At 34.5% G+C, this 17,151-nt stretch overlaps 1 protein-coding gene across 6 annotated transcripts in view; it reads right to left on the bottom strand.

The window, feature by feature from the left end:
• The window catches only part of LOC110840824 (receptor-type tyrosine-protein phosphatase T), an 87,322-nt gene that overhangs the window by 52,506 nt on the left and 17,665 nt on the right, over positions 1-17,151 (bottom strand). For 5 of the 6 annotated variants that reach the window (XM_087351527.1, XM_087351528.1, XM_087351526.1 and 2 more), the window contains 9 exons: positions 14,099-14,228; positions 13,205-13,318; positions 11,247-11,396; positions 8,083-8,220; positions 5,685-5,806; positions 2,212-2,410; positions 2,070-2,125; positions 933-1,128; positions 314-432 (listed from right to left, as the gene is read on the bottom strand). In XM_087351527.1, the coding sequence (XP_087207653.1) occupies positions 314-432; positions 933-1,128; positions 2,070-2,125; positions 2,212-2,410; positions 5,685-5,806; positions 8,083-8,220; positions 11,247-11,396; positions 13,205-13,318; positions 14,099-14,228 (1,224 nt within the window). Of the gene's footprint in view, positions 1-313; positions 433-932; positions 1,129-2,069; positions 2,126-2,211; positions 2,411-5,684; positions 5,807-8,082; positions 8,221-11,246; positions 11,397-13,204; positions 13,319-14,098; positions 14,229-14,653; positions 15,028-17,151 lie in introns of those variants that run through there. The other variant, XM_087351531.1, reaches the window with a different exon arrangement.

Here is a 17,151-nt window from a genome sequence, read left to right as displayed (position 1 = left end):
GTGATATAATATAGAATTGTTCCATATAAAATATTTTAGATCAGGAAAATCCTAACAAATCTCTGTCCAAACATCACTCACTCTGTGATTGAAATAAGGGTCATGTGCACTGTAAAAAGCTACTCGTAATGTAACTGCAGTATTAAAAGGCAACTTGAAATTTGCCTTAAATCTCAAATTGGAAAAACTGTTAAGTTAAACAAAAAGGAAAAGTAAATGTACAGAGTGGTACCAACAAAAGCTTTAGTGAGTGAGGAAATGAGTGAAAACATGAGTGAATGAGGGCGGAAGCACAAAATGCAAAAAAACATACCCTGTAGCTGATATTATAATGTTTGATGATTCCATTAGGTTTACTCGGAGCACCCCAAGATACATTCAATGCAGTTGAATTTAGTGGCATTACAGCAAGTGATGACACTTCAGAGGGAGCTACAAAACACACATACACAGTAAGCCGCTGTTTATCAAAATGTTTCAGGAAACTACAATTATAATTGTAAATCTTATTTAACATTTTGTAATCCTTTGTCAAACACTTTTAAAACCATGTTCCACAGCAATTCTGACTTCAGTCAAATATAAATAACAACAATAATAATTCATTTCAATTAATTTATGAAAGTGTTTGTCAACAGCAAGGAACCAATGGCAGTTAGTATCTTGAGTTTCAAAATTGAACCATTACCACTGAACACATTCTCAGATCATGGCACTACACGAAGGATAAGAATTAGTTCCATGCCGTGCCCTTAACTTGCTTTGCTATATATTGCACAGAAAATTGGGTGACTCAAGAAAGCATACGGAATAACAGTGGTGGACAAAAGAATTTTCACAAACCCTATAATAATTTTCCTCTTTAAATAATGGAACATGAATCTAAAACTTTAATGTTTATTACATTTGATTAAATACATGTTTTAACTTACCACTTTCAGGGGTTGTTATGTTGCCTGTAAGAATTAACGTTTTTCCATACCGCAGTGTCCATCTATAGAATGTAAATGGTTTCAGGTCCTTCTTCTTAAAAGGAAACTGTGACATATTTTGAGAGTCAGAGGTCTTACTTCCTTTTTCTTTGACATCTACAACATATGAACCTGAACGGCAGTGATGAGCAGATTTCTGAAAATGTATAATGCATTTAAAATGGAAACCTCAAACAATCAGACTTCAATGTATCTAGTTGCAAAATGCATAGTCAACTCTGACAAGTAGCACTGCATAGATTACCTGTCAGAAATATTACACCAAGTCAGGTTAAAATTGAAGACGGCCGTCTTCTGGGTTGCTGAGTCGTGTAGTCTGGTAGAAGTTTCTTCTACCAGACTACCCAGAAGACAGCCGTCTTCAGACTCACCGCCGTGATAACCTCAAATCCTACACAGATTAAAATTAATATATAATGTAATGAAATTTGAACTTGTGATGGATGGAGGATTGGACGGAAATGAGTGTTGACATGTGAGCCAGCACATTATGATGCTAAACCCTTTTCGGTAGCCTGAAACCTGTTCTATCGACACTCTACAGACTCTAGTTACCAAAGAAAGTCTGGAATCTCGTTAGATCTAATTTAATCTTTGTATAAAGCAAGTGGATGCTGTTTTACATGAGTTATACTTTCATTCAGATAAAATTTAGATCTTTATTGATTTTACCACAAGTTGTTATGTATGGTCTTATAATTAAGGGAGCGATCTACAGGCTTGATAAGTCTAACAAAAGATTAAATAAAGGATGTAGGCAGAATAGGAAGCTGATAACTGGTGGAATAATTTTAAAAAATTAACTTAAGATCAAACCCAGACACTGCACTCCCCTGTATACAGAGTGCTTGGAAAGAATTGGTATATAAAACACTTCAGGGAACTTTAAAACACTCAGTTAGTGGCCTTCCAGGTTATGATACTCTCTGTAAATGCCTTGTATTTGGTTGTCAACAATTTGGAGGAATCTACTGCCTCCCTTTTCATGGCAGAATTAAGCCTCAAATTTCATATAACTTTAAAAAGAGTTCTATAGCTAATCTTAAATGAAATTGTGAATGTAAAACTTCCACTTACCTGCCAACTTATTTGGAAGCCATAATTAAGAGGTTGTACATCCACTTTATCAGGATCTGTAAATACATTGTATTAATTATGCTTAATAAAATTACTTAGAATACCTCCATTTAATCTTAAACATGACAAATTTGCAACTTACGGGTACAAGATGTGTTGTACACAGCATGTGGTATATCAGTGCCATTATAACCTGTTCCTGTCTCATCAATCAGAACAACTCTTACTACATAGCCTGATCCAACTTCTAATTCAGGTATTTCATGCTTTTTTACTTTGTCACTGTATGCAAATGTACCAAATGTAATCCAACCTCCTTCTTGATTAGCACTTTCAGCCTTCTGTGAAATAGTTCAGAATAAGAAATTAAGTAAGATTTGAAGCTTTAACGGAGAATAAATGTACTAAATCACACAGTCACATCAAGGTTGAGCAAAAATTTGTAACTGGAATTTAATGTAGCTGATTAATAAGATTTGTGCAGATGAAATCTCTGCTCGTATCACACTCATTTTTGCTTCAATATGAAATTAGCAAGGTCCAAGAAAAGCAGGTGGGACTGAAATTGAATAGGACACATCAGCTTCTGGCCTATGCCATGATGTAAATCTCCTGGGAGGTAGCATAAATACCATAAAGAAAAATATTGAAGTTCTAACTGATGCTAGTAAGGAGGAGTCTAGAAGTAAACACAGAGGAAACTAAGTATATGTTGATGTCTTGTCACCAGAATGCAGGGCAAAACTATAATATTAAGACAGCTAATGGATTCTTTGAAAAATTGGCAAAGTTTGGATATTTGGGAGTGACAGTAAAAATCAAAATTTTGATTCGTGACCAAATAAATAGCAGATTTATTTCAGGTAATGTTTGCTACCATTCAGTTCAGAACCTTTTGTCTTTTTGTCTGCTGTCTAAAAACGTAAAGATTAAAATACACAAAACTATAATTTTGCCTGTAGTTCTGTATGGGTGTGAAACTTGGTCTCTAACACTAAGGGAGGAATGTAGACTAAGGGTGTTTGAGAACAGGGTGCTGAGGGGAATATTTGGACCCAAGAGAGATGAAATACTGGGAGGCTGGATAAAGTTGCATAATGAGGAGATTCATAAGTTGTACTCTTCATCAAATATAATTAGACTGATCAAGTCAAGGAGGATGAGATGGGCAGGGCATGAAGAGGAGAGGAGAGGAGTGCACACAGTGATTTTGTGGGCAAACCACAAGGAAAGAGACCACAAGACAGACATAGACATAGGCAGTGGATAATAATAAAATGGATGCTAGATAAATAGGATGGGGTTGTATGGACTGGATTCATCTGGGTGAGGATGGGGAACAGTGGTGGGCTCTTGTGAAAATGGTAATGAACCTTTGAGTTCCATAAAATGTTGGAACTTTCGTGAATGGCTGAGAAGCTGCTGGTTTCTTTGGAAGGGCTCGGCTCAACATACGTATCATGCCCGTTTTATGATGATCATGCAAGTAGTATGACAACTACTAAAATCGTCAACCTTTGGATACACAGTTATATAAAATGCATTTATGATGAATGTACAAAGATAAAATCAAGAGGTGAGGGTGGATGATAATCTTTAATCACTAATATAAATTTAGATCTTAAATTTTCAACTCAGATCACACAGAGTATAATTTGGATCATGCTGAAAAAGTCCCCTGCCTTCTTGTGTTGGAAATCTTTCACCAATGATTGTTTTGTATAAAATTTCATGCATTCATTGCCACTGATTGCATTTACCCCTATACAGCATATGTGCCTGCTACCAACACAAGTTGTGCCATACTAGGTAGATGAACTAAGCCATGTGTCTGCCTCTCCTCTCTCTTTTATATTTTGTCCACCTTTCAACCTACAATGATACAATATTTATGTACATATGCCTATTTTTTCTTCTTCTTCCCTTCAATTTATATCCTTATCTTGTATCTTCCTGCATGAACATCCCTGGTCTTCATGTATGTAATGGTATTCTTCCCACTCGCAAACTGACTTATGATCCCTTAACTGTAGTTGGTCTTTTCTAAATAAGCATCTTTATAATATCTCACACTTCTGCTCAGTTTAATCTCTTTCTTCTCATATCATGTTTAGTTTTATTCTTCTTTCTCTGTGGTCTACCTCATATATATTACTGTGGCTAATATGGAATTTCCAAGAACATGGATACTGCCTATCTCACAGGCTATTCTGAAAACGGTGGTGACCCTCGGGTTCCACAAAAGAAAGAGAATATCTTGACTACCTTAGCAAATATTAACTCTGTGGTTTTTTGAATTAACCTTTAGAGTATCAAGCTATTTTTATCACTGTACACCCTGCTGGCCCGATTTAAATCCTAGTCACAATATGCTGTTTATGTTTTTTAATAGAGTACAGAAAAACTAACTTAAGGCAAAGTGACAGAATATAAACTTTGGAAAAGACCTAATTAGGGCTGCAAAATTACTCATGTTTGGTTCTTTTGGCATCATAATAGCAAATATGTTAGTTATTGATGGTGTTGAAACTAATTACAGATCAAAAATTGAGAAGATGGAAAGAATGTTAGATCATTTAATGGCATAACATCAAGAAGTGCTGGAGACAATAAATCTAACACAGACATGTTGCAAATACCATTAAGAAATTAGAAACATTTGATGATTTTTGGAATAGACAAATACTCATGAGCCATATTTTGATACATATAAAATAACTATGGTTTTCGGGAATGATAAGGAAGATACATAACAAATTGGCTAACAGAAAAAACAATTAGAATAACAAGAAGAGGTGTAAGAACTGATTTTGTCAAATTCACTTCATATTCAAATTAATCAGAACTACTAATTTAGCTCAAACACATACAGGGATTGAGCAGCATTACAATGTAGGGAGAATAAAAATATGTAGAGTTTATTCAACACCTGAATTGTTTAAAATCAGAGGGCACAATGGTACTCATATTACTTGGACTGTTAAACAGATTTTGCAGACTGAAAGAGACTGGGGCAAAATGGACAACACCAAAATGTTACATTCCAGGGAGAACCAGAGATAAAGAAGCAGGAAAGAGAATGAAGAGAAACTCAAGGAGAATACAGGGCAAGTGCAGGTGAACTGATCGCATAGAGAAATCACGCCGTGAGAAGAGAATGCTGGCAGGTCATCTGAGGAAGGAAAGGAAGTGACATTACAAACTGGCTTGACATTGCAGGGAAGACAGTCCACATCTGAAGCAGCAGGAGGAATGTCCTGAGTAAAACTGTGTTAACATCAGCAGGAAGTCTGGTTCAAGTTTCCATCAGAAAATACAACCTAAGAAACTGGGTGACATCAAGGTGGTGAAGGAGTTTCAAGGAACATTTTCTACAATTGAAAGGAGACAGCAATTTTTCACAGATTTCGTTTTTGAACAACAATACATGACTGTTGATGGGTTGCATTTTAAATGTTAGACTCTGTAAAAATGTCATACCTTGCCAGTACCAATGATTGTCTTTCATATGTACCAGTTCTTCAAACATTATAATTTTACTGAGCAGAATACATCATGTTCCTCTTATCATTCACAAAAGTAATTTCTTTCCTTCTTGTAAATTCTATTACTTACCACATATTGTAGACGATACTCAGTAGGGTTAATGTCTCCAGAAAAACTGATGTCTACTGAAATAGTTATTGAAGTTAGAGTGTGTGAGATGAAACGTGGTGCTTCATCAAATACTGGATATTCTATGGAATAGAAACAGTATTATCAGTACCATAGTTTCATTTGTAATGAAAAAAATAAATACAGATAACCCTCGATTTACGTCAGGGATGCGTTCCTGGACGAAACGGCGTAAATTGAAACACTTTTTATAATGTACATCAATGGGAAGTCAATGACATGCGTTCCCAACACCCAAACATTGACGAGTAATATAATGGTATCACATTTAAAGCTCTGAAATTACGTAAATAAAATAAAGGGAATTTAAAAAATATATTTTATACACTTACAATCGGCAATTCATTGGTCCCTGCGATTGACTGCGATTCTTTCACGTGATTGATGTGTACAGTCATCTCTGCTGTTATGCGATAGTTGCATTCATGTAAGACGCCGACCTATAGAGAATCGCGTAGTAAAAATAACCCCGGTACCTCCGCAGAGATTAAATTAGTCCTTTGAAAGTTTAAAGCCCCAGGAATGAAATTGCATAAGAGCAAACTCGCATATGCAAAAGTTTGCATTTCACAAACAGCTTTTACCGATCCATCGATCTCATTGGAGCAAATTCGCGTTAACGAAACATAGGTAATTGCAGAGATGACTGTATTTATTATTTTTATTCAAAATCAGCGATGTAAGAATTACGATTTAGTATAAGAATCAGTACGAGAAACATTGTAAAACGTTATAAATAATAGTAAAATATATTTTTTCGCTTTTTGACTTGCTCGTTTCAAAAGCGGAGTTATTCTGAATCGGCGCCAATTGAACCGGCGCAAATCGAGGGTTACCTGTATATCAAAAGCTTTAAAGATCATAACAAATGGATGCTCTTGAATATTTGCAGAAGGAACAATTCCACACATTCTGCAGTTTGCAATATAAGTCTGAAAATTTTTCTGATATTCCACATTTTCGTAGCATTCTTTGTAAATCTTATTAATAGATGAAGAATGATACTCTTCAAAATGCTGATTTTTTTCTCATTTTCTGATTTAACAGTTCAATAATCACAATCACATTAATATTAGTTATTAACTCATCAACTACGTTACAAAGACTCGTGATAACAATTAGAAAGTCGCACTCATCATACTCAAAATGAACAGATACACAACAGATGACACCCACACATAACCCAGGAATCTATACATATATGCCGCCCAGTCACTTAAACGTTATTGTCTGAAGTATGTGTGTCAGATGAATGAAAACCCACTCAGGGTCAAGGTAGAGTGACCTATCTCTAGTGGAGCCACATATGAGGTGGACTGAAGAGCTGCCATGTCCATCATGCAAATTCAGTTATACAATAAGTGCCTTCACCATATTCTCTTAGAGCCCCCTCCCAACAGTTTGAAATCTGTCACAGAGGGAAGGGTCATCATCATTGGCATAGTTACCACTTCATTTAAACTGGAAGATAATGAATATCAACATTTGAAACCATTTGTCATGTCTAACGTAGTGGCAACCCCATTTCTTGGTAGAGACTAGCTAAGGGGTTTGTGTTCTCAAGATGAGGAACTTCAAGAAATTGAGGGATACACGAATTCGGGCTTGCCTCTCAGGCGCTCTGGCTGTGTTCAACCCTATTATGTGGTACGTAATGAATTATCGCTCGTTGAAAATTGTGTGGTAAAGGGAAAAAGAGTCATTATCTGGCATGCTATTAGAGCCGAGAGTTTGAGACTTCTGCACCAAGGTCACTAGAAAATAGTTTGTACCAAGTTGCTGGCAGTGTCAATAATATAACGAGTTTGATCAGAGTGTATCTCCTGGAAATCAATGGCTAATGATAACGAATTTGAGGTAATCTTCTGGAAGCGGGAAGCCAAAAAATCATGGAAGAGGCTCCATATTGGTTTTAAAAAATTCAGAAAACTATATTTTGATTTTACTAGGACAGTTTTTCGAAATGGAACAAGGCGTGGGTAATGTCAATGTCAGATGCTGCATCTGTCACTGACTGCTTGGACAATTTTATAAGAACATTCGGAGTCCCAACATAAGTGTGTTAGACAACGGACCCCCTTTAATTTAGCTCTACTTGCTGTCTGGTGTATATCCAATAACATACAAATTTCACATTTGCTAGCATACCATCCAGACAGCAATTGCTCCAGCTTAAGTAACTTTCAAATACCCCCCTCCTGGCCCCACATTAAGCTGTGAATGCTTTTGCTAGGGTAATTAAGTCACGACATTAAGCTGTGAATGCTTTTGCTAGGGTAATTAAGTCACAAGACTGATCTACTTTTCAAAATGATTTAAATGTGTAAAGTGTACTTACTCATCTTGCATAGTGGAGGCTTAAATCTCCTCTCACAGCCATCTGAACATATACCTCTAATTTTGTCACAGGAAGTATTTTTTGAACAATTTCCACATTGTTCCTTACAGTTCACCCCAAATGTACCATCTGGACAAGCTGAAAAGCATAAAAGAGAAATTATTCATGGAATATTATAATAAAAATGTCAAAATAAAAGCATGACAATGTTCATGCAACAAAAAGTGGTTCAATATAGTCCTGTGGAAATATTCTTTTATGTGGTAGCATCAAATGTTCTGGGACAGGAGCCATATCTTAAGTCTACGGGCATTAAAAATAATGTCCTTCAGCAGCTATACATCTGTGTTAATGATATAGCTACATGAACCTTCTTAAACTATCCCAAACATTGCATTCAGATTGACGTAGATGTTCTGACTGGAAATGTAGCAGTAATAAGGAACAGGAGTGCAGCAATTTTTTGTTCTTACGGATGATTTAACTTAAGAGTTTTCTGATAACAGAGGAATTCTAGAAGTGTACTTAAATTCATTCCGGTCAAATACAGGTTGGCTTAACAGTGGTTCATCAAAGCAATCACTACAGCCAATCAGATTCTAATTTACAAAGGCAATAAGTCAGGGTTGGGGAATGTTTTAAGTGTTTACAGTCACAGCCAATCACATTCAAATGTTCAAAACTTATTATTTTACAAAGGGAGAAGAGAATGCCAATGTTGAGTGTGCACAAATCATCTTAGACACCAGGCACACATGCATTTCAGCATTCATTCACATTATTTGTTGTGCCACCCATACTGGATAATTTAAAATTCCAGCATTGAAAATTTTGTAACCATCATTCTTGTGTCACACTGAATAAAAGTGCCAATTGCGAACTTAATTATTACACATTTGTATGAACATTATTGCATAAAGACACTGCAGATGTTTCATGTAATATCATTAATAAAGAACACTGTAACGTCAAGTGTATGACATCATTATTCAGAGTATCATCTCCAGTATAGTAACCACCTCCATTATAAACCACAGCCATCAGTGCGACCAACCTAACACTTTCCTTTAGCAACCTACAAGTCTTCACTAAGGTAACATCATCTGTCAGTACCTAAAGTCGCTGTGCAGTAAACACGAGTTGTGAGATCCTCCTACCTTGAGTAAGCCAGAAGGTATGCTAAGACTGGTTGTATAGCCATTCAAAACACTTCTGGAAAAACACATACCTCATGCAACAGAATGTTTTTAGCCACTTGAACGTCTGACGCATCCTTGAAGTGACAGCCGTTTGGCAGAAAGCACATGTGGATAAGGAGAGCATAGTAGTGAGCAAGAACAACAGTAATGTGCCTACGCAGTTGCTGTTGCATATGCACAGGGCACAGGGCAATCATGCTGGAACACCCAATCTTTGGCCACCCATATTTCATGACACTTCAAGGAAATTTCCTTCTACAGAAGACAACAAAAATTCTTGCGCCATTCTTTACTGACCACAGAATAATTGTACTAAAATTGCAATTTATGAAATCAATATCATCAAATTAAAAATTTACCATTTTGAAACACAATACCCTGCCACTGAAGAAAGTCTCCAACATAGCCTTCCTTTTGAGGAATCCTGATGGAGGTTCATGGCTTTCACAGGTGATAAATTTCACACGGAAAACTGATGTTGAATTTAAGAATCATATTGCCCAAATATTTTCATTGGCAACTTCCCCAGTTCTTAGCAAAGCTTAATATTAGCCTGCTACTCTAATCTAAAGCATTACACAAATTTGAAACCTTGCATACACAACATTATCCTAATTTTTCTATATCCTCAAACATGTTCACAACTACCTGCAATTTTGCTTCTCTTCCACAAATTTTTTTAACTCTCACACATCTTCTGTAAAGTCCATTACATGTTTTACAGTGTAGAACACATAACAGGGAAGTTGTGTTTCTTTGCACATTTTACCAATTGGTTTAGAAGATGTATTAGTATCCTTTCCTTCACAGGCATTCGATCAATGTAATGGAACATCTTTAAAACATGATGACCTACACGAAGCTTATAATATAATGTGGAAATTGAGGAAATGTACTCAGATCACCAAAAGAATTCTCGTGACATTTTACGCAATGGGACGAAATGTGATATTAAGTAATTCTTCACAGCCACATGGCCTATCATGTAACTGCTTATCACCAAGGAGCTCTTGTTTTCTCTGCCACAACGTCATGTAACTACAATCATGTTGCTGTTAAAGATACCTGTGATACCTGTGAATTATATGCATGGCCGCCCATCGAATCATGTTGTTATGATGGAACGCACTATAGCCTAATTGTTAAAGATGCACATGAATTTATAATGTGGTTGCACAGTAATTCACTCTGATACCCTGCAATACACTTGTGGTTGAATGTGGAGATATCGGTTGCACAATCACGTTGCTTCACTTGGTTATTGTAACTGGTGACTGGTTCTATAACTAACTCAGGATGATGTTTGACTCAGCAAGCCACATTTATTGACAGATAAGTTATATATAGTGCAAGGCACTCAAAGTATCATTAAATAAATTTTGAAAATGGAGATGCAGAAGGTATGCATCTCCAAAACGCTGGCATCTACTGGCCAGTCTATACAATGCCAGAACCCAAAAGAACATCAATAACATATGATTATACATTACTAAATGTTGTTGTTGTTCTAATTGTATTCTATTTATATTCATAAAATATAATATCCTACTTTTGTTTGCTAAAGAGTTTCCATTTTACTCTGTGCCATACTTGGAAATGGGGATTACCCCATTTGATCCACATAATAGTCACAGACTGTAATACAGCACACATTTTAATTTGTTGTTAATAAAATATCTTCAACTGCATAGCTTTGGTTGAAATAAAGTGTTGTGAACACATGTAATATGCCATTTTAAATTATTTTAAACAATTAAACATTTAAATTTTGTTTCATTGTGAGAGCTCTTTCTTCTATATTTTATTTTAAGCAAAACAAATATTGATAATTTTACACAAACTCCAAGACTGGATGACAATTTTAACAGGTGAAGTCCATAGAAATTGTAATGGAGGAAAAAATTAAATAGAATGACAACAAATTTTAATATGAAGCAGCTTAAAATGAAACAATTTCATGCTTACATTTTCCACATTTTGGACCCTTGTATCCAGGATTACAGAAGCAGGTGGTGATTTGACGTGTTGGTTGACACAAAACAATGCCACTACCACAGGGTTCGAGTTCAGGAACTGGCAACCTATCACAGCTTGGTGTGCAGTTAAGTCCACAACCTGAATGACAAATTCTCTTTAGGATGAAATCTTGTAGAAGGTGGCATTTTAAAACCAGAGTAGCTGGGAGACATTTGCCATCAATTATAATCATAAACTTTTTATTGTGTTATATCCTGTATTATCCAACTTAGTTGTCAATTGTGAAATTTATCACAAACAACTCATTACATAAACATACTCAGTCATTAAATACTTATCCCATTAAATCTACATTATCACTGTTTCAAGCATTTCTCATTATCACATTTAGGGGAAGGTTGCTATTCATCTATCAATAGACCATTTTTTTCAATCTGCCAATGGTTGTTTGAACAAGTTACTGGTATCTGAAAAGAATATGTAGCAAAAGAAGGCATGTTGTTTTCGTCATGTTCCAAATTTGTAGTCACATTAATTTAATGAATCATGTGTTTGCCTTGTTTGCTAATGACATTTGTAAGATACAGGTATTGGGAAGAAGAAAGAATGGAATGAGTTTTGTCTTCAATTACAAATGAGGTCATGCACTTCAGTGCAACTCTTAGCACATTTTCTATTTTAAAGACTGTGCTACAGAAGCATGTGGAGTGGAATAACTGATAAGTATTTAAAGGTAAAGAAATTATACATACCTAATATCTTTATTACATTTCATGGATCCATGAGTTAGTCAGATGAAAATAGGATGTGGAATAGTCCATAATATCATACACATTACAAGTAAAAATCTGACTATTACATGAAACTTGATCTGTTTACCACTCTAAGTAGAAGATGAAATTAAAACCATGTATTCAAAGTTGAGTGTAAAAGTTTAGACGAACACCAACTGTTTGAATGCCACTGCATATCAATTTGCTATAAAAAACACTATTCCAACTACATATTTGGTGCAAAAAAAATTGTCTGATGAGAAGTGGTATTGTTCCTTCATGAGAAGCTGCTTTAATTTATCTTGATACATTTGTGTCTACACAAAAACAGAGTAAAAATGGTCTTACATAGGAAAGACTCTGTGAATTAAAAAGGCACAGGTAAGAGTTAAAATCGGTCAATTCTGAATTATGTGTTCATTAATAGAAGGGTCTTTAAGATGTATTCATGACATAGCCACATAATAAAACACAACATTCAAGTATATGCATAAAGAACCAAAATAGCAGTTGCATAAAGAATTTCTATTAAAATTCTCATTTATGGTCTGGATAGAACAGCTTACAAATCTAACTGCAGACATCATACACTCTTCTGACTTGTTAGCCTCATGCTATTTCTATATAAATTGCCAGAAGCATTTTTCTTTCGAAGCTTGTGTAAACACATGCAACATTTTAATTTACTTGTATGTCATGAGAGATGCACGAATTAATGCTGTTAAGGCTAGATGAGAAATTAAAAAGATGGTAGACATTGTGAATTCTTCTCTAATTATCCCTTCAACATTACTTTTGCGTGTCAAACAATCAATTTAAAAATTACATAACAAAAGTAGTTTTTATTCAGAAATAACTAATATAAAGTTGTATTATTTCTAGAAACTGTGACTATACATAAGTGTCCAAAAATATATCAAAAGAAAAACTCCATTAAAAAACATTTTATAAGTACCCAGAAGACGGATATCTTCATTTTATAAGTAATTTCTAGTTTTTATTTCATAAATACCCATAAGGTGTAAAGACGCGCCACCTCATAAGCCATACTTAATTTTGAAGTAGGATACCTACATCCTTACTCTTTAGCACTTACAGAACTAGTTCACCTGTGATCATAAAAGCAACATTATCTATAGATACAAAACTGTGTAACAAATTACTGTACATTACCTGTGAAATATTGATCTGGCTCTGTAAGAGTGAGTACCGAGCTTGGGTACTTCAGTGGGTGACAGGATAAATCTGTTCCAGGGGAAATTGTCACTGTAGATACATAAAAATCACCTGCCAAAATAAAAGTACTACACTAGAATATTTAATTCCTTTGAATATGATGGGTGTGTTAAGAGTAAGAAAAAATCAAGAGTACACTTTTGTATATTTTAATCTTAAGATTCCTTGATATCAGATGGAAGTCTCTCTAGTTAAGCAACATGGACTAATTCAGGACAGGGTTCACTGACCACATCACCTAGACACTGCTCCTATTTGGCTGCATAAAGACAAGTGCATTGAGTTATGAGAACTGGTACAGGTATAAATACACATGTAGCCATGTCACTAATTACATTAACCCTGATGATGGAGGTAAACACAGCCCCTAAAATATTTGATTACAATACCATTCTCACATGGCTTACCACACATGAAGACTTCAGTATAGTTTGTTATATATTCAACACACCAAAAAAATGTTTCAAATAAAAGTTGTAGATCTAAATGAGGTCTACGTTTGATGTTATAGGTATTTACAAATTTTATACTTGAATAGCTATTCTGAGAAAACTGTAAATTGTAAATTCCAGCTCAACTTCAAGTAAATAAAGTACAGTCCCTCTATACAACATTTAGTTAGCCTCTGTAAATCAGATTCCATCATCTTTAGTATTCCCAGAGATCAAACACATGGACAAATATAAAGACGTGGTTTCCCCAGTACGCATTATTCTTATAAACTATGTGCAAAAATTACAAAAATTATTTCAAGTGTGGGATTGAAATAAACAATTTCTGTTGTACATACATTTATGTTAACAGAAAATAAGGTAATATTCCTTGGCTTACCTAATGGATTACATTCTCGGACACTTCCCACAGCAAAAACTTCACTCTGAATGTCAGAAATAGTGAGCTTCATCCAATTCTTCCATGGGTCAGTTAGATTATGAATAATTCGTTCCTCGTGCCAGGTATCCTGTAACAATGCCCATCAGTTCACAACACATAACTCACACACAAACTAGAGCAAAATCTTGTGATAATATAAGTGGCAGAATATGGAATTTAAACAATTCAAATTCTAATGTTCCAAAGTTGTCTGCCTTTACTAATAATGGTTACTATAAAAATTATTTCATGCAATATTGCATGCAACAGCATAAGGTTCAAATATAAAAGCAATGTATATGCAAAATCACAACTAAACATATTCTTCCAGCACTCTAATTGCTGTTATGTGATGTCTCAACACCCTCACTGCTTCATTAAAGTTGTTTAAAGTTGATTTTCACTACTCCTATTGATAATTTGATATTCTAATCAATCCATCTTTTAAAGGTTGAAAGTTATGTATACTTTAGACACATCAAATTTATTGTAAAAGAAAGCAGCATAACTTACGAGAACCACAGTTCATGAAGATGAAGACATTTTCCCCCCTTCAGGGTTAGCTTACAACACTAGCTGGAGGATTAGTGTACTCTTTGTAGAGGTCATACAGAATTTTATTCAGTGCTAAAGTAGCAGCAAAAAGAAAATCTGTCACTACTAATTCAAGACAACCTCAAAAGCCATCTTTCTATTGATGCAATAGATGTTTCAAAAGACAATGGGTTTATCATGCTAAATCTACCCTCACATATCTCAAGTAATGGTACGTGTGGGTTATCGGGACACATCGCTTTAAAAATAGGTTAGGTTAATGTGTGTGGATAAATGACAAATACTTGAAAGTTATTATATTTTATTTCAATAAATGACAAATTATTATATTTTATTTGGATATGCAGGTCCAGATATTCGACTCTCCCGTTTTTGTGTCCCGATAACCAACAAGTACCCAAGTAATCTTCAGCCTTTGGGTGTGGAAGTATTCTATTCATTCAAAGGACATCAATCAGCATCAAGTTCTAAAATTCTTTACAACAAAAGAGTTCTATTGCAGCTGGATGCATCAAAACTGCCTATGACAAAGCTATGATACATGTTAATATTTCTTCTACTTTCAAGAGGACTGGGATCTTTCCATTTTATCCACATGTTTTTGGTAAAGATGAAATTTTGAAGTATGTTTCCCCATCAAAACAGAGAAAAAGATATTTGAAAATAAAGAATAGATTACTAAAGGTATTAAAACATCTTGTAAACATAAACAAGATCTTTATCTAAATTTCTGAGCTAGTAACAACCAAATAATGAAAAGTCACGGCAGTAATTATTGCAAGATATTAACTCGAGTCATTAAAGAGGCTAAACGTGTGCATTACAATACACAGATATTAGAGTCAGATAAGAAAGTAAAAGAAGTCTGGAAAATTATGAAAAAGGGGACAGGTAAATATTCTACAGAAGAAGTGACTCCATCAATAAAGACAGAGAATAATATAATAAAGAATCTTAAACTCATAGCATATTCTTGCAGTACTTACTTCTTAACAATTATAGTAAGAATTAACAATGACGCTACAACCATAACAACAGAATGCAACAAAGTAACTTGTTTAAGAAATCCCTAAACCTTTCCTTATTAACAAATTAAATTAAAAGCATAATAAATTCTCTCAAATCAAAAAATTCATGTGGTTATGATGAAATATCTACAATATGACTAAAAAGCTGCACAGACCAGATTAGTGCTCCTCTAAGTTATCTGTGCAATCAATCAATGGCAGTAGGAGCTTTCCCAGAATGACTCAAATATTCAAAAGTTAAACCTCTACATAAAAAAGCTGAAAAATCTTGTATGTCTAATTACAGACCAATTTAATTACTAACAGCATTCTCTAAAATATTTGAAAAAGTTATGTATAAGAGAGTGAGTTCTTAAACTCGAACATCTTTGCAGGTGAACAATTTGGATTTAGAAAACATCTCTCAACTGATAAAGCCCTGTTCAGTTTTAGAGATAAAATCTTGAGTGCACTAAATAATAAAGTGTATGTTGGTGGAATATATTGTGCTCTTGCTAAAACATTCAATTGTGTAAATCATGAATTATTACTACCAAAACTAAATTTTTATGGAATTCAAAATATAGCTGGCAAGTGGTTAAATCATACCTTCATGACAGAAAGCAACAAGTAGAAATAAAATCATCAAATTCAAATTATAGCACCTATTCAAACTGGGGCATTGTAAAATATAGAGTGCCTCAAGGTTCAATACTTGGTCCTCTGCTTTTTCTCATACATATCAATGATCTGCCCCCAACCATCAACTATCATTCTAAACCTATACTCTTTGCTGATGATAATAATATTATTATATCACATCCAGAAATTGACTGTTTTCAAAATTGCATAAATGATGTCTTTGAATAAATGGATTACAGCCAATAAACTCACACTCAATTTTGACAAAACAAATTTCATCAAATTTTGTACTAGCAACAGAACTTGTGTAAATCTAAATATAGGGTATGATGATAAAATAATAGAAACAACTAAATTTCTTGCCCTTCAAATTGACAACAAATTAAACTGGAAAACACATATTCAACACATTATCCCTAAACTAAGCTCGGCATGTTTTGCTATGAGGACAGTTGCAGCAATCATGAAAACAGAAACTTTAAAATTAGTTTATTTTGCTTACTTCCATTCCATCATGTCATATGGAATCATTTTCTGGGGAAATTCAACGGACAGCAAAAATATATTTTACATTCAAAACAGGATCATTAGAATAATGGTAGGTGCTAAAAGGAAAGCCTCTTGTAGAGAATTATTTAAGAAGTTCAATATTCTTCCACTACCCAGTGAATTCTTGCTCTGTTATCATTTGTTGTGGATAACATGGAAAAATGTTGAACAAATTCAGATATCCACAATATAAGAACAAGATACAGATACAGATACAACCTTCATGTGCCAAATTCTAACCTCAGTAAATATGAAAAA

The sequence above is a fragment of the Zootermopsis nevadensis genome, unplaced genomic scaffold, assembly GCF_977971745.1.
Source record: "Zootermopsis nevadensis isolate Lab colony 2312 unplaced genomic scaffold, Znev_1.0 Znev_ptg000019l, whole genome shotgun sequence".
In the NCBI taxonomy this organism is placed as follows: Eukaryota; Metazoa; Arthropoda; class Insecta; order Blattodea; family Termopsidae; genus Zootermopsis; species Zootermopsis nevadensis.
This window is presented reverse-complemented; position numbering and strand designations above follow the sequence as displayed.